The 26550-nt window shown below is 36.3% G+C and overlaps 1 protein-coding gene across 2 annotated transcripts in view; it reads right to left on the bottom strand.

Annotated features, from left to right (window-relative positions):
• Positions 1-26550, bottom strand: part of PRKD1 (protein kinase D1) — a 150538-nt gene that overhangs the window by 32529 nt on the left and 91459 nt on the right. The window contains exons 3-6 of one of the 2 annotated variants that reach the window (XM_075030349.1): positions 14826-14957; positions 13931-14091; positions 11082-11105; positions 838-1048 (exon numbers count right to left, since the gene is read on the bottom strand). In XM_075030349.1, coding sequence (XP_074886450.1) covers positions 838-1048; positions 11082-11105; positions 13931-14091; positions 14826-14957 — 528 coding nt within the window. The remainder of the gene's footprint in view (positions 1-837; positions 1049-11081; positions 11106-13930; positions 14092-14825; positions 14958-26550) is intronic. The other variant, XM_075030350.1, reaches the window with a different exon arrangement.

Raw genomic sequence — 26550 nt, 5'->3', positions numbered from 1 at the left:
AACTGAAACAGACGATGCCTTCACAGAAGTTTTGCTTTAGTTAAATCACATCACAATCACATCTTAAGTTAAATGAATGCAACTTTGAATTTTTGCAGGGTGTTAGTTCAAAGAAGTAACTCAAAGTATACCAATTAATTCTATGAGAGTTATTGTTTATTTTAATAGAAGGAAGGTGATTTTAAGGATCTGTTAGCCAACGTTATCTAAAACCACAGCATGCACAACGCTTTGTATTTATGGGCACTCTAGCTGGCTAAGGTGAGCCAGTAATCTAGGCTACAATCCAAGGGGCTTGATACACTTCGACACCTGCTAAGGTGCAACACCATGAGACTTGAGAGCACATTAGTCACATTGAAAAAATGTGGGTTTAAATTTTCATATAAGCTCACCTTATTTTATTTCCATTACAACTCCCCCAAAACCCTGAACTGCTGGGACTCAGGCACATGCTTCAATTCAAGCATAAGACTGTAGATTGCACACAATGAAGATAAGAATACAGTCTTTTGTGTTAACTATTCTGCTGTAACCGCCTGTGAGCACATGCTCACCCAGTGCCAAATACAAGATAATTTACACCTGAATGAAAAAAGATGCGAGTGACTGCAGATATACCACAGGGTAAGAATGAACAGCCACACAGCCAGTTCCTGCAGAACAGCAATTACTGTAATTTTGATTCCAGCTTAATCCAATGTAATTGTATATGTGCCTACACCTAGGCAGTTTCAGTGAAGAAATCATGAGTAAGGCTACATAGTAACTACTCAAATGCTAATTTACTGATTTTATTATCCTTAGCTTTTATGTTCCTAAAGGGCGTTTACTTACCTTTGCACTGCAAACCCTGTCTAAAGAGCCCTTTGAGAAGCTTCTTACAGTACTGGCAAACTGTTGGCCGTGTATAAGAGTGGATGACAAAAGTGTGAGGCACTTTAACCTTGGACAATAAGATCTTGTCTAGCTGAATAGGTCGCCCAATGTACGACTGTGAATTTGATCTCTTCTCTCGCCCAGTGAATGATTCTGATGGTGTCTTTTGCTGTAAAATACATAAAAAGAACATTTGAAATAATCATGATTTATTCATTTTTAGAAGAGTATCATATTCATACTCACCTCAAGAACAGTAAGTCATATGTCATAAAAAGTAATGTAAGTGCTTTTACAAATTAATAGAATATGCAACACTCCCCTCTCAGACTGCTTTTGAAAAACTGGATCGGTATCAAACAATATCTTTGCCAACACTACTATCATACATCTCACATTGTGGATGAAATGAGTTTTTATTTAAGAAAAAAATAATTTTTATGAAAATGAAAATATTCACTGAAGATTTCTCAGAAAAGCATTTTGCGTTCTGATAAAAAAAACCAAGCCATTTTTACCTCTCTTATTTTCTGTTTTGTATCAAAGGTAACCTTGAAAGGCTGTATATTTTTGCATAAACATTAAGAAAATTATTACCTTAATCTGTGTGCATGCAGGTTTTGATAGAACACAAATCAGCACTTTCCATTCCCTTTATTTATAATTTTTGCTAGCACTAACCTTACCACATTCAGATTATGCACAATAGATCACAATAGGTATTTAAATACATATATATAAATACGTATATGAAGCGAGACACACAGTCTAAGACATGAAATCCAAAGAATCCCTGAAAGAAACAAGCTACCTTATTTTCTCTACTAAATTAATTTAGATGTAAATATGGTAATTACCCCAGGAAACAACTGACCCAGAAAACTGCCTTCTCCTAAGAACTGCCCTTCAGAAACCATCAAACTACACCCAGAGTTCACATGAAAAGGAGAAAAAAAAAGTGGCAAGATGCAGCTTGATCATTGAAAACTCAGCATCTTCTTGCCATCATCTGCAAATAATCTGATACCTAAAGGCTAGAAAATGAGTCATTCCCAGTGAGTCTACACTGTTCAAAAAGTTGTAGTAGCTGAAACTTCAGATTGGCCTAACTTGAAAAACAGTTTTGCTTCAAACTAATAACGTTATAGGAAATTCTTCATCTAAGAAGGCAATGGATTATTATTCCCTGGTCACCAAAATATAAAAATACATTTCTGTATGCTTCTGTCTGAGAATCCTAGAGTAAAGAAGGTATTTGAAAGTCATTATGATGGCAGAAGAACCTAAAGAGGTCTAGGCTTTGCCTTCATAGTGTATTGGCCATGGAGAAAAAAAAATATTTCTTCCTTCCAAAGTTCAGATAGGTTACTTACTGTGAAGATCAATTACTTTAGTTATACTGTAGAACTGTCTGTCTTTCCAAAGAGGCATATGCAATAGATTTGCTTAACATTAGAGCTAGCCTGCTAACTAACAATGCCAACATCACATGCTTATCCATTGCATAAATGCAGTCCTGTCAAAACAAGGAAAAATATGCAAAATACACTGTGTGAGCCAGGTACATATGGTCACCATAAACAAATCAGATCAAAACAACTGTAAAAAAGCATCTGTCTTTTCTTTATCACAAATAATAGTGGAAAAAGTGTGAGTACATACTTTGATATTATGTGTTTACTTCCTGAGTTTTAGATCTTCACGAAGTCAACATGAACAGGACTTTGGAAGGGAGGGTAGAAGCTCAGCAGGCAGAAAAGAATGAGCCCACATATACAGCACAAATTGCATTGCTCAGCTTGTGCAAACTACCTGCAAAAGAAAGCCCTCAGTACTTGTGGACAGGACAAAACACACAGGAGGAGCCAGAAATAGTTACGCGGTCCTCTCAGTCTTGTATGTAGAATAGGGACAGTTTTGGCCCAGACTGATGCTCCTTCAGTCTTAGTGCAGTGCCTTACAAGTCACATCCTCAACCCTATGCTACGGTCAGATACCTTGCTCTGAATTTGCTCTTCAGTGCTCACAAGAACAGTTATACGTGTGACATATTACATTTTAATCTAAGTATTTTCTTTTTGAATAAAGTAATGCTTTAATGGTTTGCCTTAATTCTAATCACCACCTGCAAGGCATCAGTCACAACACTTTGCTGTTTTTGTCTTGAATACGGACATTTGGTGGACTTTTCACATGTAGTGACAGTATTCTCTTAAAATGTACTTTAATTGAAAAGGAGTAAGACTTTCTTAAGGGGAAAGCGTTCTATTGCTTGCTTTCATTATGTCACTACAACAAACTAATATTTCAGTTTACTGTTCTTACCGCTAGAGCTATTTCTTGACAGTCTTACTCTTGTCTGAAGTATTAGTGATCCAAGTACACCCTAACATTATGATCTCTCTTAGAACCCTATCTAATATCACCTAAACTAAATCTACTTTGTATTGTCATTCTTTGCCTTCGTCTTCCAAATTATTGCCTAATCAAAAATTACTTTGACAGCTGAATACTGCTGAAAGCTTTTTAAAAGTCCAAATTACATACATCTAGTTAACCTCATACTCAAAGCATTTTAGGAAGTTGGTTTTGCCCAGTTTTTTCTCACCAAACCTCTTGCAGGCTTTAGAAACTTCAGTAGTGTTGCTGAAATGTACTGAGACTAATCTTAGGCCCTTACATGACTAACAGAGACAGGCTTCCCTACAGCTTTGGCTCTGACTGCTGAGATGTGCTGCCTAGATGATGTCTGATCAAATGTCAGGTGTGGTACAGTATGAGTGTGGGACAAATTATTTGCTATAATTTTTGCTTTTTCAGTTTGATGGCAAGATTTCAGTTTTAATATGCTAGTATATGCTTCTGGGTGGTTCTGAGAAGACTTCAGGTTGGACAAAAAGCAAATTCTAGATGCTCTACATTGAGTCAATCCTTTCTGAAAGATAACTCTGCAACAGTCACTCATCATACCATCAGCTTTGATCAAATACTGAGTTAGCATTGATAAAGCTTTTGTCCTGTTGTTTATTCAACTTGTTTCTTGAAATTTATATCAGTCAATGCACAGTTATAATTTTTGAAGGATTTACTTCAAGTCTCACTTTAAACGGGTGCCAAGTAATGTTAGAGAATAGGTGACTTTTTCTCTACAGTTCAAGTGGATACTAAACAAAAGATAAAACATGGGGAGACCTACTGTAGGATGTCAGTCTTGAAAACTGGTCCCTACTTTAATTTTTTTAATGCAATTTTAATATTCAAACAAGCTCAGTAACAAATGAACACAACAGTTTCACCACCTTCACTTCAAAACAAGTGAAACTAAATAGGTAGGCCTAAACTCACTCTAACAAATTTTTTGTAGGCAAAAATCTGTCAGCTTTTTCTATTTACAGAGAAAGTATTTCAGCTTTTCTTTGCCTTTCTGCAAGCACTGGTCTACTACGCAATAGGAGCATAGCACACCGTGTAACACACCAGCAATTCTTAATTTACAGTATCTTCAGGTCAAGTAAGAGCTAACGCCGAGTTTCACCTTCACCCATACTAGAAAAGACATCAGCAGTCATGGATCTGGTCTCTGTCCTGCGTACCCAAGCCTGATATGACGGACTCACACTCCTTCCCTCTTCCAGCAGGAGGCAATGCGACCCTTGGCTCCTGCTCAGAGGCAGCAAGGGAAGGGAAGCTGGTGACAGAGAACTTGAGGCAGCAGCAGCCAGAGCATCACTCCACACCCCTCTGATGACTGACTGATTAGGAGGAGGAGTACCTCCTCCCTCTTGTCAATGACGAGCTTCTCCTCACAGTATCTTCCAAAACTTCTGTGAATATCCCTCAAGTTTAACTTCCAGCACTCCCAGCACCAGACAGATCCCACAATTTAAAGCCCTGAAAGAAAAGGAAACCAGGAACTATCCTGTTTTCACTGCAAAAGCAAGAATCTCTTCCACAAAGTACCTTCTTCAGTCGGTGTGCCTGGTTTGTTAGAAAGATAAATCAGTTTTTTCCTGGTAGTCAGCCAGACTACTGACTCAGCAAATCTGGAAACTTCCCAGGAAATGATTGCTTAACTGGATTACACCATGGAAACAGCCTGCGAAGCTCCAAACACTAAACAGTCCTTTAGAACAACCATCCTAGCAAGGTAATCTATACTTTAACAGCTCAGAATATGATTTTCCAAGTGACAACAAACACATGTGCAGATACTTAACTGTTTGGATGTCCAACCAAGCCAGTGACACTGATCACATCCAGAGACTTCAATTCAATTATGCCTTAAACTACAAGAATCTAACTGAATCCAGTGTTTGCTTACTCTTTTATTTTGAAAAAAGTTTTAATTCCCAGAAGGGAGAGGTGCCAAGCTTTTCCCCTACATGGGGCATTCTACATGACTATTACTAGGCTGATGCATTGCCCCTCCTTCTTGTTCAATTTCTTCAAATTTTCGGAATATACTGAAGCTACTCATGGTTTATCTGGTGAGCTTTGTTAAAAGCTATTCAAGGACACAACAATTTGTCTACAGCAGCCAGAAGCACAGAGTCATTGTACAGAACCCTGTCATTGCAGGAAGGAGACAGTCCTCCATCTAACTGCTACCCCAAAGGTAAAAATACCTCAGCAGGAGATCTTCCCTGTCATTTTTACCTTGTCCAAATCCATTGCAAAATACAATTAAGAAACTGAAATAAATACTGATTCCCTGCCAATGGATTCAGCTGTTCTTATTACCTGGATGAGTTTGACTGTCGTCCAGCACCACATCTATCCCTCCTAGGCACCGAAATCAAAGAAACTTTAGGGAGATGCTGAAGGGAATAATGGGAAGCAATAAAACCTGACTGCCTGGATGCAGAGTTGGCCTTTTGGGAAAAAAGACAAGGACCAGCCCTGCAATCCAGCTGCACAGGCCAGCCTAAAACATAAAAGACTGCTGTTTGCCTGACTTCTTTTAAAAGGTTTCAACAGTGCCACTAAAAATGTCCCAGGGATCCTGACAAAACTTTACTGAAGAACTTCATGTTCTAGAAGAGTCAGAAAAGAAATACTTCAATTTTGACATTTGATAATCTTACTTGAAATCATGCTTGCAGAAACACATTCAAGTCAGTAACCTTCACACAGAAGAGAACAGGCTACACATCCTACACTCTCCTACATATATAATTTTTCAAAACTGTTCACAAAGAAGTGCTAGCCTTTTGCAGGTTTAGTATCTAAAAAGTATTGTGACATTATTCTTGTACTTTACACTGAGATATTAAATCAAAACCAACACAGGTATTCCTACAATTTTGAAATGTTTGCCTTAAGAAAAGAAAAAACTATCATGAGCTAGTTTTTTTTATTTAGTTGGACAACCGAGTAAAGTGATGTATATTTAAAAAAAAACAAACAGCAATAACTGTCTGCATGAAGTTTCATTTTCTGTGTTGAAGCATACTTGTTGAAATGTTTCCTTCCTATATTGAAGGCAGAGGAGAAAGCCTTAGTATGTTCATATATAATTTCTTCACAGGAAGCTTCTGTCAAATGAGGTGCTAGATATCTATGTAACCACAGGAACTACTATGTTTTTAATGCAATGCAAATGTTGACTTTCTTTTACAAATTAAACTATGTGACTGTAATTAAGTGAATTCAAGGAAACAAGTCTTTAGTTAAATATACTGAAATACCACACTTACACTGCAATCAACTGTGTTGTCTTTGGAGGCTTCTTCCACTCTTCTCTTTAAGTCAAGTGTATGATTTAATCCTACAAGCACCATAGTTAGATAGCTATGGTCTGAAAAACACTTCAGTGTTACATGTGTAAACACATCAAAGAACCGACCTCAGTACAAGCTGTTAATATTAAACTATCCACAGATGGAAATTATTATGTACCCTATTCCTCCACTCAGACATCAATACCAGCAAACAGTGGTTTGAATGCTCTGTCTGTAACCTGCTTTATTTTGCAAAGTAACAAGAGAAGATTACTGGGTTTCAGCAGTCACTGTGTGACTATGCTGACTTCTCAGAGTCAGGGATTTCCCAAAACAAAAGCCCTTTGTTGACCAAGGATTTGCTAGTGCCAGCAGGCATAATAGGGTTTATATAGCACAAAGCTTTTTTCCTGCATGTTACAGATGGAAGTTCCTTCAAAAATATTAGGTTTAGTTTGATCTTCTATTATGTGCCTCATAATTTTAAGTAATAAATTATTTTCATGTAAGTCTCCTGCACTACTAGAATGCCCACATCATAAGCCAGACTCAGCAGCTCAGTTGCACCCACTGCATAGAACTAACAAGAAAGGGGAAAAAAAAAAAAAGCACATACCATGGTACAAAGGTGTCATAGCCAAGTCATAATTCAAGACAAAACCCTTCAGGGAATCTTTGGATAATTCTGGTTCACCCTATCACATATCAATATTGCCTCCCCCCCCTCCCCGCAATGTCTGTGTAAATGCGTCCCATCTGACACTGTCTCCATACCATCCTTACTGAATCAGGGATAACCAGCAGGTCTTTGAGCTTAACCACAGCCACTGGCTTGGAAAAAGTTGTGGTGTTGGACAGAGGAGGTCTAGAAAACCAGCCTGGCAAGGCTTGTCTATAAAGAGAGGAAGTTTGGGGGCAGTAGGACATTACCAATGCAGAAAAACAAGCTTAAAAGGGAAAGCAAAACTGAACATGTTTGTGCCAGGTGAGTGGAGATAAAATGTTGCATTGATTGCCTCTGTTCCTCAGAATACAAATTGCACTTTGGGATCTCATACCATTTCACATGACCCAGCATTAATATGAATGACGTTTCAGAGATGCTATAGAAAAGTAAAACGTGTGCTTCAGGGTTTGCCACTTTTTTGTATTTTCAGTATGTGCAAACCTTTGTGTCAGTACTTAGAAACTACAAGAACTTAGCTCTGAGTGTAACTTTGCTTGGACGTACCATACACTCCTAAAGAATTCCTATTGTCACAGTTGCAGAGCATCTACAAGTCCTCAGTTTAAGCCATAGTGACTCATATGAAGGACCATAATCTGACAACTATTATTGTATGTCTTTCCTAAAAGCAAATGGGGGATTTAAGAACAAGTGGCAATTACCTGAGGACAAGAACAACCTGAACATCTCTCCTCTTCCAAGCTGAAGAATCAAATACCCATAAAACCTCTCCAAGGGATCACAAAAAAGTTGCATTCAAAAACATCAGCAGACATGGCACATATGAAATTTCAGAACATGTACATCTTAAGCTGACCATTTTCTCTTCTACCTATATTCCTAGATATTTGGAAAATATTAGGTGCACAACTGATGCAATGTTTAATGCTTTCCTAAATATACATCTTTTAACTTAAAATAATTAGCTTGATCATCTTTTTAGATCTCATCTAGCTGCAAGGAACTTCTGAAACAATCATATTGGGGTGAATTAGGTCAGAAAAGCTCTAATGTAGTTTGAATTAGTCACAAGAAATTCAGCCCTACAGTATTTAGTGCATGGCAGCTAGTATGGGAACTAATATTATTTTATGACACAACAGTGTGTAAGGTAAGCCATTCCAAATTTACTTTCTGTATCCTACAATGTTTTAATTCAGATTTCAGTTGGACTTTGAATGTCATAGACATGCAATGCTATAAGAAAGAACTACATTTTAAGTAGTTTTTGTTGAGGTGTTTACCTTTAATACTTTTTAATATTTTAAATAATTGTACAAAAGCAAGGAAACTAAAAAATGATACCTAAAAGATTGTGGAATTAACTTAAATTTCTATTTGGATATTTAACTTTCAGTGTCAGATTCACTGACTTCTTGATTCTCAGTTCTGTTCAGTGCTTGACCCTAGATTCACCTGGTGAATCTGGCACTAAATCAATGTAAACATTACTTAGGATTGGTTTAGTTCACAGCCTATATTTTACACTTTTTAAATAACATCTGGATTTTGGACCTCAAAAAATTTCCAGGAGCACTCCCTAAAACAGCATAGGGGTTTTTATTAAACAAACGAGCACACTGAAAATAAGTTCCCATAAGACAGAGAGGAATGCACAGTGTATGTCACTGGAGCATGAAAGGCTAACTTGGGGGTGACAAGAACAGAACATAACTATGAGTGGTATTAATTCACAGTTAACTTGAATGTCTTTCTTCAAGAGGAAATGGTAATTTTGCCTCTGAGGATCTTCGGTCTAATGAACTCTAGCCATTAGAAAAGGACTCCTACTAATTACAACTAGCTTAAGGCACGAAGCTGCTCTCGGCTGCAACACCCTGGCTCTTCTTCAACCCCTCCCTCAAGGACTCCTTTGTTCCAGTCCAGTGAGCTGGGGAGGCATATGAGGCTCTATAGGGACTGGAACTGGGAAAAGGAGATGGGTCTTCTGTCTGAGTGTGGAAAAGGAAGGCTTCATACAGTGGGAATTTTTGAGTCACTAGAAATGAGGACTCCTTATTTCAGTGCAGTAAGAGAAAAGAGCAGCTGTATTAAGAGCTGGGTGTAAGGGAAGAAAGAGAAAATGGCCACCTACAACTCAAGACAATTTCCTCCCAGAGACTCTTCTGTCCTAGTTCTGCAAAATCACTCTTCTATATATGGCCAAAAAGTCTCAAGCCAGCTCTGCTTATAACAAATCTACAGAGGCAGGCAACACCTAGTGATTTGTATTCTGTCAGTGATATGTAAATAGTCTTTTTAACTAAAACTATTTAAATTTTTAATTATTTAGCAAAAAATATTTCCTGATTCTTCATCAAAAAGCAAAGATAATATGTAAGTAACTCTGTAATATTCCACTTATCTGTGCCCCATAAGGCACAGCATTCCTATTGAAAGCAAAGCTCAGCTAGGCTTTTTCTGAGAAATCACTTCCAATGTGTCTATAAAACTACCTTAACATATCAACATTCATCACCTCTAGAAGAATGAGTAAAACTTACCAAAATAATGGAAACATATATGAAAATAAATAGAAATAAAATTCTATTGTGTCATATAAATGCATTTTAAAGTATAAACATATATGATTAACATATTTTCTTTTTACAAAAGAAATACAATTTTGTTTTTCCTCCAATTACCTTTATTTTTTTTCATTACTACTTTTAATTACTGTTCGTTTAGCGTAATCCATCACCATCCAGATTGATGGATTCATCATTTTTCAGATAGCACATACTTACAATAAAATTAGCTTAGATATTACAAAACCCTGTTCTACACATGCTTGTTTATATTGTTTCATGGGTATTCTGTGGAGTTGTAATTCTGGGGCACACTACAATAAGAATATGTGTTTTAGGAAGAAATAAAAGTTATTTCTTTCAAAGAGATAGAAGTTTGACCATTATAATCTTCATTTCAGTGTAACAAAATATTCCGCAGATTAACTACACAGCATTTCTAAAAACGAAAACATTTGCAAAGCCTGCTCTTCTCTGGCTGCATCTCAAATATATGCTGCGAGGGAAAGATGCCAACATTTCATAGTTTCAAAAACTTAAAACTTTAAACACGAAACAAACTTCTTTGGAAAACCCATATTGAAAGCCAAAGAGGACAACCTTTGGCATGAAGTATCCATTACCCATTGTTTTCTCATTTAGACTTGATATCTTTTTATATATAGCTATAACTTAGTTGTACAGTGTTCATGTTTATTTCCACAGAAATACAGAATCCTTGACTGTTTGGGGTTTTTTTAATGCAACCAACTACTACACTGCATTACGGTATTAGAAGTTTATTGCTGGTGAGCACTTAAAGATCAGGTTTGTTCAGCTTAAAATAAAATGTTTATTTTCTACATCACTCCAGCAAATTCCCAATGTTCTGAAAGTGAAGTTAAAATTTTCTTCCAATGTGTCACTACCAGTAAAAAATGGCTTCGGTCCAACCAACGACCTCTATCATGCCTAAGAAATGAAAAAGCTAGTTTTGTATCAAAATATTTTAATGTTAGCTAATTTTACTGTTTAGTATAAGAATTATGACCTTCAATTTGGAATCTGGACTTTGGAGTTTCACACTGGGTATATTCTTTCTAAAAGAAAAACAAATACTCTTGAGTTCTGAAGATTCTAATATACTAACCTGATTGAACTCCTGCATTTCTTCACATTGACACTCATAATCATAACAGAGGATGTTCCTGATAGTATGATAGGGAGTAGAGTAAATTCAGTACATACCTCATAGCCAGGGCTGACAGGAGACTGAGACAGGAAGTTGGAAAGAAAGAAAAACAGAACAAAGAAATAAGGGAGAGCAAAAGACAGAAGATAATGTTACTTTAAGAAGCAAGCACGAATGTGAGATTATTTTATACTCTCATTGTATGTTATGGAATAGAATGCAAAGTATTGCATTTGAGCTACAACAGGTTACAATCTGGGTTACACAGCATCCTCCTAGTTCTACTTGTTTTTAGCACTTCTGTTGATAAGCTTTACACTACTAAGTTAAGAACCAGAAAAAAGGATATTGCCCAGATTTTATTCTTTGTAGGTATATTTTTAAAGCTGTACTCAAATATAGTCCCCAGTCAATTTTCAGCTCAAATGAAATACTTTATTGGCTAATGAAAACATTTATACCCAAACTGAAACTGTGTCTGTGTGTGGTGGTTCTCTGTGAAAGGATGATTAAAGTACCCTTTGCAGGATTCCACATTATCCTGTCTCAAAGATTTTTCAAATGCCACAATTCCATAAGTTAAGGCATAACTTCTTCACTTCATCAGTGGCATTTTTCCAGGAGCCAGACTTACAAGCTAAATTTAACACTGTGCACTAAAGTTGGCTTCTTTCTGGTTCACACAACATCGACAAAAAGGTTCTGAAATCATAACTTAGTTAATAATTCCATCTATGAAAGTTCTCTAGGAACTCTTCTCTCAACTGCTCTGACACTACATAGTAAACAGGGGTAAAAATAACATTTATTTTAGTCCTATTTAAAGAATTGACAGATATCTGATTGAATTCAGTGGTCCCAAACAGAGATTGTATCACTGGTAACAAAATATCAAGTGCCACATCAATACTAATAACGAATTATACAATTTTGTGAACAAGGATGATGTTTCTTAGTGTATTCACACAGACTGCAGAAAAATGAAACACATTCCAAAGTGCATGCTTTGATTGGTACCACAGTATAAACTGCCATAAAACTTATCTCACAAGTACTGCAGAAGAATGGAGTCCAAAGGACAGATCTGATACAGGAGAACTGACAAAGCTTATGCACACTTAAAAAAAAAGGGAAAAAAATTGAAACACATTCAATGCAAGAAACCCCAAACAAAAGACATATAGAAGCCATAAGTGAGAGCACTTCTGAAAATCTGGTAAATGATACCATCATCTCCTGAAATAAAAGTGAAATAGGAAAGCTATTTCATTTCTCTAGGCTAATGCCCATCCCTGTACCTACTGTAAACAAATTTTCTTTGTGCATGCATGTGTGTGTGCGCATGTGTGACGTGCTGAATCATCAGCATGGGTACACTGATGATTACAAGTTCTCAGAGAAGTATAGCCTGCAGCGTATACGAAACTTACTGTATTTCTTCACCAGCCATTTTAATATTTTCAACAGTTTTAAAACATGTAGCTTTGCAAAACAGGTATTTCATGTAAGAATGTATCAGCAAACAACACAGTCATATAATTAAAAATGCTTTCAAACTTAAACTTTGTGCTATCTTGTAACTGTACAGTGCAGTGAATATTTATAGAAAGTTTACTAGGATGCTCACTCATACAATTTTTTTAACCAAAATTCTAGAAACAATTCAGAATTAGGGCCAGCCTTGCTTAACATTTTCTGTCTTGGTCTGAATAAGTCAGCATTTCTGAAACAACCTACTGAGAATTATGAATAGTCTATAAAGATTTGTTGCTGCAGTTTTTGCAGAACTTAAGCACCTTACTCATTTATGCAGCTTTTCAATTAAAAATACAGATTCATAATGTTAACCTTAATTTCCAAGTAGCTTTAGGCTAATGATAATCAGTAGCATAAGTACATAATTATGGTTCGTAGATGGTACTGCATGTAACATCAGGTCTACATCATTTGCAACAGTGTCCTTTTAGTATGTCAAGTTTAATAAGTTTAATATTCTAATTGAGAGGAAAACATGATAATTGTTGTGTGTACTTATAAATTCTTTCCTCTCTTTTAAACCTTAAGGTTTTCAAAACTTTCCCTTAGGAGTGGATTCATTTACACACAATGTAAATTCTTAACTATTCAAGTATATTGTGACCATGAATGTTAAAAGGAACAAATGTGCCAAAGATAAAAAATACGTATCATTCTGATTTACTCCAGTCATTACATTTTGTTCTCAGGAGAGTTGTTTTCATGATGGAAAACTACTATATTAATGCATATACAAGTATACCATATATTTAAGTGTGTCTGTGTGTATACTGTACATCTAGATACATATCTACACACATGCATACAAACATATACATACATTCACTGCAAAGATCTGTTTAAGGAAATAATGGAGACTTCTACTTTCTTCTGAACGCTTAGAAATGTGCTAAATATGCAGGCTCCAACTAATTAACTACAGGCTTGACTCTGACAGATACTCAGTTTGATACTGTGGTGTTTGAGTCACAGTGTTCTCCTTAGGCAAATCTTTCCTATACCATAAACCAATGGATATAATAGCCTGATACAGAAGAAATTCAACTTCCAGTTCCAGAGAAAACATGCTCCAAGATGCAACTACTCACATTAGCATGACTGGCAGTTTTAGACCTTCAAAATAACCTAATGCTTGATAAAGGGAGGAGACTCCTGGGAGTATCAGAAGTGACACATACCTTAGACCCACATACCTTAAGCTGGTGACCTCCCTTTTACGTCAGGATGCCTTTTCTCACAGCAAGGCTTTATCATTTACATACCACCCTCCTCTGTGGTCTACAACAGGCAAAACCAGATCCTACAGCAGCAAATGTCATTGTTTCTTATCAGCAACACCCATGGCCTCTATAGCTAGGGAATCCCATACCAGAAGGGCTTCATCCGGCATGCTGGGCGAGAGTTCTGCAGAAACTGTCCGAACAGTGCTGAGACCTGTTAGGGACACGTTTGACAGGCGCCTTTTCCGTACGCCACTGCAGTTGTTAGGGATTTTAAACGCACATCTCTTATGGTAATTTAGACCACATCCTGAAAAAAGAAATTTAAAACCACCTGATTACAGTTTATTACTGGAAAAAGCAAAGATTCTGCCCCCCCCAAACCAACAAGAATTCAAAACCACTACTCATACTTCTGATTAAACATTTTTCCTCTACTCTGCTGGTTTAGCTCCTATATTCTACAAATTTTTGGAGATAACGTTACAAGCTCCAAACAGGTATATCTGTAATTAGTGTTTTTTCTTTGATTTTTCAAAAATCTATGGTCTTAAAGTGCAGGAAATTTCTGTGATCAGCATTTGGGAAGTAAGGAAGTCTTTCACTGCAAATAGTATATTCCACTGGATACAGTCTGCCAGGAGTCAAACAGTTGTGGCAAAATGAGAATAGATAGGTATTAAAACCTCATATGGACTGACAGTAATTTCAAGTTAAATGATCTGACTTAACATGATACAGAATGACATACAGGCTCAGGCTCATAAGGGAAGTGTAAGACACAGAAAACCTTTTCTTAAAGATACATATAGACCAATTTTTTTGCACTTCGCATTACAGAGCCATATCTAGGAGGCCTCAGAGCAGTCACAAGGATTAGTTTTTTTAATCAGTTAATTTTTTTGATAGTTCTTACTGTCTCTACCTACTGTAATTTTTCTCTGATGCCTAACCAATTTAAAAGCAGCATCAGAGACAACATGTACAAGTGGAATGGACAGGTCTCTTCCCAAGAGTGAAAGATCACATCTCACTGCAGCTTACCTTCACATTTGAGTCCCTGACGCACCAGCCCCCACAACATTTCTCCACAATGGTCACAAAAGGCTGGCGCTCGATACGAATGAACAAAAAGAGCATGGGGCCGGATCTGAAAGTCTTCAAAAGTAGCAGAAGCTGTAACAACAAGATCATTCCAAAAATTAATAAAAATAGTAACATAACTAACGTGCTTCATTTATGTGGTACTTCACTGAACAAAGCAAAACCCCTTTTGGTCACTGTGATGAATTTTGTATTGGTCATTGTACTATATTTTGAAGATAAAAAGATTGATGATACACCTTCATACTATAATGACCACTGGAAAAAGAACAAAGCTGCTTTTAGAAACTTGTAGCAATAACTCCTCTGAGAATATTTTTCCAATAAAACACAGGAGGATAATAGCATATCAAACATTTACCAGAAATCATCAGAGTTCAATCAAATGTTGGAAATTTTTCATAATACTCTTTTACAGATTTGACTCGCTACACCTGAAGGTATAGATACATAAGATAAACTGAACATATCCAGTAAAGAAAAATTCTTGGGTTTTTTTTCAGACAAGTGAAGGAAAATGTATTAAAAATGGGCCGTTTCAGCTGACCATTTGGTGTATCTGATTCAGCAGCCTATGCTGGTATTGGTGAACTGATCAAAGTTAAAAATATACATTAGCGCTTACATGTAATTATACACCCAATCATCAACAGAGACAAAGACCTTGCAGCAGGCCGGAAAACTGCTGTACGTTTCCTGAAGTACCAATCCTTTCAAAGTGACGCAAGCCTGCAACCAGTGTAACAGTTGCAAAAGTTGTAGGGACTAGCTAAAGGCACTAGTGCAAACTATAAAAATAAAAAATGAAAGTGTTTTAAGAACTATTTAGTATACAGAAGCAGCCAGTACCACTATACTTTTAAAAATACACTTTAATGAAATCTTTTCTTTTTCTTATTAAATACGTTAAACATATATCAGATAGTCTAATGAAAAATAATATCTGTCAAATGTTGTTAAATGTTAAGCACGTATGCAAACATTTGATCCCATTCAGACTGCCATTTAAACAGGTGATTTAAGTGTGTGCTTACTCTTCACAGATATCAGTATGAATGAACCAGGTATGTAGCCACTTAATAGAAATGCTTTGTCTCTCAACAAAAAATACATTCCTGATTTGCAATTGAGAGAAAAAAACAACATTTTTTTAATGGTTCAGTTCAAATGAATTCCTAAAAGATCCAAATACCCTTAGCCCCTGGCTTGTTCCTTGTATATTAATGAAAAGAGGACCAAAAATCTGCATACCAATCAAGAAAAGGTTTTTAACTAATTAGAGTGAAGTACCAATACAGACCTATGCCCTGGACTCAGTTCCTTCTGCGCACAAAACTGCTACAATTCGGAAAAACTTTTCAAAAAATGTCCAATCAAAAATATGTTTCTAATCTCAACCACTCTAGGGATCTTTTAACAGAGGTATTTGGAATACCATCACAAAAGTAGGATCCAATGACTACAATGATATCAAACCTTCTTTTTTTAATTTTTATTAAAACAATCTAAATCACCTAACAGTTTATCTAATTCAGGATTTCATTTTCTTTTCCCAGACTTACTCTGTTCCTAGTTTTCATAAAAAGCCATATTAAAAAGCTTACTTAATTCCTAAAATTAGGACTTCATAAAACAGTCCGACGTGTTAGAACATCCTGAATCTGAAATAAAGTAGTTTTATATTTATTTAACAATGTTAGGCCAGGCATTTTTTTCAGCCTCAAGGGCTTCCAAACACATAAGGATACTTGTTCAAGTACATTATTCTTCTATTTTTTTTCCAGACTGCAGCAGTCAAGTTCACTGTTAAGGCAATGCTTACTCTGTAATGGCAGTGCTCTCCTTGGTATACTAGAAAACACAACTCATCAGAATGCATTTTAGATGTTGAACAGAATTCTTGTGATTTTACTTCTTCTAGGACTTAAAGTCAACCATCTTTTCTGTGCATATAGCCAGATGTTTTTCTGCAATTCCAACCGAATCAAGAATACATTGGAAGGATCAAGCACTCAAACTTTAAAATATATTTTGATGTTATTTAAAGTACAAAAATTTTTATTCTCCACTTGTAAAAGCAGAACAAAATACAGACATATTAACTTCCCTATTTAATTTCATATTGAAGATATATCAAAGGAACTAGGAAAACCCCTCCCCAGTAGATCATTGGTTTGTAGAGTTCGAGAAGGATTCATTTTTCTGGGCCTCTATATCACCAGCATGCAGCCACCAGGAGGAAAACATGCCACAGCCAGGCAACAGACAGCTCTATGGTCCTACCACATATGGATACCAATTGAGCTACGATAGCCCAGCAGCTGGATGAAATCAAATTATAGATTAAAATCATACTGAACCTAAAGAGAAGTTCTTTAGGAACTAGGACTGGAGAAGGAGGAGCAAGGAAAACGGTTCACAGCCATGCTGTAACCTCTCTGCATAGAAAACACACACTAGCATCTGTGCTGGTCAACCTACAGGTTCAGAGGTTTATAGCTCTATGAAGAATATTGTGATTAATACCTCCACTTCTTTGCATAACAAAACGATCATGGAAAAGCTATGTATCTTGAAGCTTTTTAAAGGGAAAGTACCAAGACTGGAAAACCATGCCCCATCAGCTTCCAACAGAACTGCAATGTACACCTTTTTGCTATTGTGTCTCTAGTTTAAATTTGCACATAAGAAATATAAAACCAAAAAGCTTACTAAACCAAGATACTCAGTGAGCATGCATTTTTCCCCAAGGGAGAAGACAAGGAAGACCCTCAGACATGATAGCCATGAATTTTGATAACATATATGTGACTTTTAAAGATGCAAACTTTTTGTTTATAAAAATACTTTCCTGAGGTTGTTTCTAAAACCATACAAATGATAATCAAAGCACTATTAAAACAAGAGTGATGTGTAAAATAACAATAGCGTGTCAATCTAGCAAAGGATTTAAGTAGGTATGCAAGTTTATGCCTATTTCCTGAATACCTACCTAAAGTTATACATGTATTTAAATTCTGAGTAAATGATACTTGCTAAATTGGAAGATTGGAGGAGTTTTACATGGATTTCCTGGTCGGTGTTTCAGATAGTATGAACAGTGCAGTAAAACCACAACTAAGCTTAGGAAACGCAGTAACTTCATTTTAGCTTAATCATTTAGGTAATGGATTAAAAATATTTTAATATATCTTTATATTAAAATACTACTTTTTGTGAAAAGTAAATACGAATATTTCTGTAGAAGTAAATCTGAAATTAAAACCTCCCACAAGCAGTTTTGCCTTTGGGATTTGATCATTTGGGTCTCTTCCTGTGTCCTGAATTCAGTTCCATCTGAAGCTGTTAAGTAGATGGAAAGTATTTTGCTGGTAAGTGTCATTCTCTCAACTCCATTTTTGTTGTACTGGTCTCTTCCCACCCCCCACCATTCTTCACAAAAGGTGAAGAAATAATTTATTTCCTTTCCATTAAAACTGTAACCGAACATTCTGGTCTCCCCACAAAATAATTAATGGATTATCATGGCTCATGCTCTTGTAATAAAAAATGTTTCTACTCCCAAGGCAAAAAACGTAATTTAGAAATTACTTTACTGTATCTTTTCTTTAGTTCATGTTACAGATAAATGCTACACTTAGCAGTAATAATGTTAGTGCAATTTTAGGGAAGCAGAAATCAAATGTAAAGAAACCTCCCAAAGTACTGAACTTGAAGTTGTTGTACCAGTTATTATAAACACACATGCAGTATTACATATTTAGGTTTTTTCATTTAAATGTCCTTCAATTTAAATGTCCTTAAAATTTCTCATACAGTACATATTGCAAAACAGAGCTGATTGATTTTCAAAGAAATTGCCTTTCAACAGAAGCTTAAATTTTGCCTAAGTGTTTAATTGATTACTGAATTAACATTGGGATTTTTTTCCTTGACAGAAAAGTAAATTGTCTGTGCCGAATTACAGCTGGATTTAAATAGCTCTGCAACAGGTTAGGCTGTCATTTTCATGGTGAACTCACCCTCCTGTATCTGCCATATCTGCTACAACACTAAGTAGGTATTGGAGTTAAAACTCAGCAGGCATGAGTTGACTGGCAAAACTTGAACTACATTTCTGTGATGGGAGCAGGAGCTAGTGGTGAAGGGTCCACCTGAACTGAAAGGTCCTGAAAGTTATGCTTAGAAGCTCCAGAAACCAAAGACAAAGCACAGAAAGGCAGGAACCATTTCAGGGAACAGTGAAGGACTGCTAGATCCTACCTTTGTACTGAGTTTTGGGGCTGGAATACAAGGGACTGTAGACCAGCATCCCAACAAATCACTCTTAGAGGACTTACTCCACAGCTTAAAGATACTCTTAGGCACCACCCATTGAGAAGGTTAGCAAGAAATTGAACTTAACAACAAACTACTACATGAGGAACACCAATCTGTTGGTTGAAAAGGTAACTGAGGCAAGTTCTAGGATGCTTCCAGCATTATCAAAAAAAGATACCAATATTAAAGATAAGCAGTGATAAATACCGTTCTTATTCTACATTTCAACTCTCCTGGCTAAATAATTGGAACTTATCATATCATTTTATATAATGATATATTAAAAAAGCCGTATCATTTTATACTGCCATGATAAATATTCAAAAATAAAAGGCAGGGAGGAAAAATGCATTGTATTTTAAGACAGTTTTAAATTTGGCAAGTACTGCAGAACACAGCAGCAAGAAGAATACAAAACATGATTCTTTCTCCTTCCTTTGAAACTGTTTTGCAAATGTTCCACTCTGCTGAAAGGCATGGAAGTGTTTTGGGGTTTAATTTTTAAGGTAAAAATAGTGTTTTTCTAGGCTCCAGATTTACGTGTTCTCATCAGACTCTGCAGATAGCATTCTGTTTTCTTGTCTCATGAAATGATGGTATTTCAGAGCACTATTCACTGAAACCAGTGTGTCATTAGAACTTGAACTGGAAGAACTATGTTAACCAGCAAGTTACACAAAACTTTAATCTGTATAAACATGGATAATTCATATTTCTTGTTCTGCCACCTGTATGACATAGTTGACCTTCTATGGATAAACCTAGCACAGCTTAACTTTTCAGAGCATGCAATTCCAGAAGCAGTCGTATATGAATTAGGTGCTTCTTTTAAACTTCTTCTATCACCTTGTAATTCATTACTTTTTAAAATTACACATCTAGAAAGGCTTTCATATAACCACTAACAATCAAAGCTTTAACTTTCAGAATACTCCTGTGTTATTGACTGAAAAAATAAAAACCCTGCTGATGAAGAGAAAGATATGTATGGGGTTTTTCAAATTAAATGGAGACCTTTCTTATTAAGAAGAATGCTTCTGTAATGTCAGGCTATCCTTTTGCTTTGATAGAGCACTGATGCTGTGAAGGCAACTTTCTGGCTGTACGTAAAATTGTGCAGTAAAAAAAGAAGGGGTTCCAAATATGCCTACAATCATATCCTAAAAAACTTACTACTCTGCAGAAAAGTTTGCAATATTATGTTCTTAATATGATACCATTACACTGTTAACTCTCAAGCTAACTTGTCATCATCTATTTAAGCATTCCAAGTATCACCAAAACACAGACATTGAAACTACAACAGTTTTGACAAGACTATTTCATCAAGTCTGTTAATGACTTGGCTGTTAATGGCTAGTACTCCTTGTTCTGGGCTCAGGAGCAGATCTATCATTCAGCACAGCTGGAAATGAGAACAAGAAGCCATTGCAACTCACAGAGGCAAGGTCCTGCTTTCAGAAAGAGGCAAATGATTTACTGATCATTTTGAGTTCCAAGTCCAAAAGGGCTTTGAACTATTAGTAGAGGTGAGATCCTGCTATTATGAGCAACAGAGCTTCACATAATGGGAACTGTCATCTAGCATCCACGCCTCTCATAGCATAAGAAACCATCAACCACATGATTAGCAGTATCTTCTTGCAGCTATGAAAAGCAGACATTCTCCTGCTACCCTCTCCCATTTGGAATGCCTTTAAGAGTAACGTATCCCATTGACTTCCCGCAGGCACTCATAACCGAGTCCTTCCCTACAAGACCTGCTGCATTCACCACTTAGAAAATAAAAGTAACATACCATTATATTCTATTCCACTTCAAGAACTGATTAAACCTTAACAATTAACGACTGTATATATAATTTCACTGGGCTAAGAGAAAGTGTTTTATTCTTTTCACTATTCCATCCTGGCAATCAAAGACAGTCTCAGTTTTCAGAGTCCCATCAAAGTCAGCAGAGCTAGGACAGTTCATACAAGCCAAAGATTTGATCTCTGATCTCCATCTTGAAATCTGATTTAAAAATTTAACAAAGATTATAGGGACCCTAATAATTAATCAGGACTTCCTAAAATCTAGACATGTACAGATTTATAATCACTCATTTCTTTACTTGTTCTGGTCTGAAATAAGGAAACTTGGATATGGATAATTTGGATCTAATGAGCCTTCTGGATACGTATATGAGTACTTCAGCACTCTAAATTTTACATGCAGCAAAATCTTTCTAATCCAGTAAAATACATTTTGTTTTCCTTACTTATTAGTGCTTTATCCCAAAGTTTTAGGTGAAGAATAGCTTAAATTATGAATGCTAACGTTTGGCAGGTAATTCAGAATCAAATTTTGAACTCTCAAGCAGAAGCGTGCTACTTGCTAACTGCAACTGGTACAGGCTAGTAACAAAATTTTTTGGAACACCCAGACTAAGAAGTGGCATGCCCTTAATCCTGCAGTGACAGAGACAGGAAACTGAACCACCAGCTACAAGGCTGATCACGCATTGTGCTTCTGCAAATGGACTCTTTAGATTGGAAACACCGTGAGCTTGGGGGTCCAGAAACATGAGGAGATGGAAAAGAAAGGTCCCCAAAAAGCAGTCATCTCAGAAAGAAGGGGGGTTGGAAAGATGAAGGTGAAGATCCTGCTTAGAGGTAACATGCTGGATGGAAGTGGGGGAAAGATCCTAGAGATCAGGGAGATGGAGGTCAGGGGACGTCCATGCATTTTGGTTGATGACGCCCAAGACTGGTAGCTGCAAGCACTGGCAGAGCAGGAACGAACACAACTTTGTGCCCAGCCTTCCCTGTCCAGCAGCTACATCCTTACTGGGAGGGGCAGCGGGGAGCTAGAGAATGTAAAGCTGCAAAGGGAGCAAATGAGCCAGCATGGGAGGCATTCAAATAAGGTAAAAGCTCTGACCTCCTTGGTTCTTAAATAAACCCCAGTATCCAGATTCCCTATGGGTTTTTGTTTACATTGTCTCACCTGTGACATGAGATTTAAGCAAGAAACTGTAGGAGATGATAAACCATTTGCAATCATGTGTCCAGTCCTAGCTCAGACTTTTACTGAGAGTTTTAATAAGAGATTAAAGATGAGTCAACATGCTTGATTCATCTAAACGTTCTGAATTTTTAAAGTTCAATTTAAATGTACTTCAATTGAGAATGATTCCACAGTTTCAAACCTACAAACTATACAGCACAGTAGGTTTTATATTCATTTGAAACCCCAGCACAGAATTCTTTCTTTATGAATTTACCCATTTTTCACCCATGTCGAAAAAACAGCAATACCTTAGTTCATGGATTCAGGCCCTGTTAATCATAAAATTACACTGCAGAGGTATTCATTTAGCATAGGAAAACAAAATTAAATACTCTGGAAGTTTACCGGAGCTATTGATGCAGTGTTCAAAATGAACTCTGACTACTGGCAATAAGGAGAAGCTCCAAATTAAAAATAAAGCCTCTTGCTCCTTTTCTGTGCTCATGCTAATCTAAATTAATATAATGAAGTAAACATTATGAGTCTTTTACATCTTTATTTCCTCTGACTTGTTTTGCAAGTTCTTCACAGTTCTTTTTCAAGGCTTCTGAAAAAAAACAAGTGATGGATTACATGGTTACTGTCAGAATTATACACCTCAAAAAGAAGAGGTGCTCAAAAAGAATTAGTAGCACTTGTAAAACTTAACTAATTCCTTCAAATTTCTTTCATAAAAGGTTAAGAAAACGGTTTTTTATATGGTGAATAAATGCTAATGGGTAAAAGTATAATGGAATTAAAAATACAGTTTTATGCTGAACTCACTAAGGAACCTCTCTGTACATTAAACTATTTTTAACACTTCAATGTGAACAATCTGCAAAAGTTTAGATATATCTTAAAAAACCCCTAAGAATTCATAAATATACATCATTATATACAGAATATACACAGGTGGGGTTTTTTTTTTGCATGGTATAATGGGATGTCCATCAGCCCTGATGGGATGTGCCCAGAAGTGCTGAGGGATCTGGCTGATGTCATTGCGAGGCCACTCTCAACAATCTTTGAACTATCGTGGTGAGTGGGAGAAGTGCCCAAAGACTGGAGGAAAGCAAGTGTCACTTGTACCTTCAAGAAGGGCAAGGAGGACGACCCAGGGAACTACAGGCCCATCAGCCTCACCTTGAGCCCTGGAAAGGTGATGAAACAACTAATTGTGGAAAAACACAACTATTTCTGGCACATGCTTTAGTGTCTGCCTGACTAATAATGCTTTCTTCCAGTCTCAGATCTTTGATATGGGACCATCACAGAAGCATGACTGTATATGACCCTTGCATTTTCTCATCCCCACTTCAATCTTTCTAAGAGAAGATTAGAAAAGGGAGAAAGGAACCTAACAATGCTAAGTAAATGGACAATTTACACATGAAGTGCCCAAGATGACACAACCTGGAAAAAATAAATGAATTATAGCTCTGACCTGTGGTTAATTTTTTTAAATGGATTGCAACAATTCAAGAATTACTCATCATGGAAACATCTCCAGTGCCTGGCCAGGTAGACCTGAAGGTCAAAAAGATAAGCAAATTGTTTAGAGAATATATTGTTGTTCCACTGAAGAGAGCAAAAGTGTTCTACTGATTTAATAGATTTATTCAGGATTTCACCCATGCACATAAATAAATGGGATTCAAATTAACATTGAGAAATGGCAATACTAATATTCCTTACTTGACATCTGTGTTCAGTTTCTGTGAGATTGACCCAAAAAGAAGTATGGTAAGAAAGAACTGACAGATGAGAAAAAACACTGGAGGCATGGAAGAGACTTCCATATAAGGTGAGATTAAAAGACTGGAATTGTTTCATATAGAGAGGAAATGAGTAAGAGTTTACCGGATTCAAGAAGAGGAGGAAGCCAAAAAAACAAACCAGGAAACAAACATAACCCCTGTAGTATAACCTTCAGCAGCAACTAGAGTGATAGGAATCTTCATGTCCTAAGAAGCAGGCAAGCTCTGCAATCTTCCTTTTGGCAACAAGTTACAACTTAACTAGGTTAACAGAAACATTCTTGGGGCCTCTTTAAGAGCCAGAGTGAGCCAGATTTCAGCCAGAACAACAATGGCTCCAGGCTTGAGTCACACTATCACCCAGATATAAAAACCAGCAGATTGCAACCTGTGGCAGTTCCTGAGTCTCTTCCTCCTTAAGCTTCCGTTTCAAATTGTTATATTCCCCAAGGGAAGGAGGTTTGCTTGTTTGTCCTCAGACCTGCTTTAGCTACAAACCTCAAGCACTTCCTAAAAGAAGATGTGTATCTTACCACAAAGGGCTGCAAACATCATTTATTGGAAATAACCATGAGACTGTATTGCCATTTGCTCTTTCAAAATACCAAAGGCAGCAGTCAGCCAATGAAAGTAAATTTGATGAGCTTAATAGTGATATTGAAAGTGGGGTTTTTTTTGTTGGGTTTTTTTGTTGTTTTTGTTTGGTTGGTTTTTTGTTTGTTTTTGTTTGGTTTTTTTGTTTGTTTGTTTTTTACATAAGCCATATTTAATTTGAAACCTACTGGAGCAATGAGTTATCGAGACCATGAATTCAGAGAGACTGAAAAAGTAGAGAGACTCTCCTAACATTAGATTATTTTTTCCTGACATACCTCCAAGTGGTGTAGAATCCACTGTTGACAGGTTAACAACACAACTCGTCTGATGGGCAAGTTATTCCAAGTGGGTTACTTTTTATTTTTCATTATGCTCCTCTCTGAATCACATACAGCTGCTCTCCATTCAAGACTCACTACTATCAATTAAGGAATAAACTGATACAAATGTTTGGTCAAGCTATATGGTCAAAGAAAGCGTCAAACAAATGTATCAAATAAAAGCTGTATGACAAATCAGAGTCTTCTACTTAGCCTAGGTGAGGCTTGTTCCCCTTTACACATTGTAGCTACTGAAAATGAAACGGCAGAGGTAGTTATTTGATGGAAGGGAATGGAGTCTGGTGAAGAAAAGAGAGATCTTCAAGTTTTGGCAGTTTTATGATTAGAATCTGCATTAGTAGCAGCAACAACTGAAAGAATATGAGAAAATGAAGAAAGGAGAAAGAAAATTTAATTGAAGTTTTCCTACTCACATACTCGAAAAAGACAATTTAAATTTTTTAGAGATGAACAATTTTTTTCTAATATACAACTTCAAGTGGTCTCCAAAGTCGGGTGCACACACCCCTGGGTGTGCACAAGACAATCCATTAGCATGAAGAAGAAAATATTAGAACTTCAGCAAAACATGTAAGTTATAAATAAATAGATATACATATATGGCGGGTGTATGCTAAAAAATTTTTAGTGATGGGGTGCACAATAAAAAAAATTTGGAGACCACTGATATATAGGACTTGCCACTCTACCTTTAAGAAAAACTCAAGTGCTATTAAAGACACATGCTGTGAAATAATTTATAGCAACATCCAAGTTTCACACACCATAGAGTAAGGAAAGACTAAACAGATTAAATAAATTTGTAAAGCAGTAAACAGAGTTGATTCATCCTTTGATGGAAGTATGTTTTGTATTAACATGCACTTTTGTTTTCTCTATCAATGCCTTTATAATGATAAGCATTTCATATTGATTCAGAATGCTAATCAGATGATACCATCACATTAAAAGTCCAAATGAGCATGGAAACATCCATTAAAATATAGGACAATGTACCACAGACTCCAAGTTTCATTCATCACCTCAAGTCTTTTGAGAAAGGTTCAGCTAAAGTGGGGGCTGCTGAAGTGTAATACCTGACTAATCTATTGAGCTGTTACTAAGTGGGTTGTGTTAGACTCAGTCAAAACAATAATATCTAAAACATTTTAAAGAACAGTAAATGTGATGTGTATCGTATTAAAACGAGTAAAAATGACTAAGAAAGGAAAAAAAAATTGCCTCACCCACGTGTGAATAAGATATTTTAAGGAAAATAAGGTTTTTTTAAGTTCAGAGGTTTTAACCTATATACCTACTATATAACATAGAATGAACATCAAGAATTAATTAGATCTGCTTTAGAAGCGGACAGGTATTTTTTCAATGCATTAACTGCAATGAATGTAACTGTAATGAATTGTAATCAACTTCAATCCCACCCTTCTTGGAAAGCTGGCTATACAACTTATTAATGCGTAATAATTAAAAATAATGTAATTGCTTATTCTACCTTAATATTAAGAACTCAGAAAATTCACAAGTGTTGAAATTACCCGTTAAACTGATGTAGCTTGAAAAATATTTCTTTTCAGTGAAATCTTGTGATAAGAATACAAAAGCATGAGAATGACTGGA

This window comes from Buteo buteo, chromosome 6, assembly GCF_964188355.1.
Source record: "Buteo buteo chromosome 6, bButBut1.hap1.1, whole genome shotgun sequence".
NCBI classification, from domain to species: Eukaryota; Metazoa; Chordata; class Aves; order Accipitriformes; family Accipitridae; genus Buteo; species Buteo buteo.
Note: the sequence above shows the minus strand (reverse complement) of the source record. Positions and strands in the feature narration are given on the sequence as shown.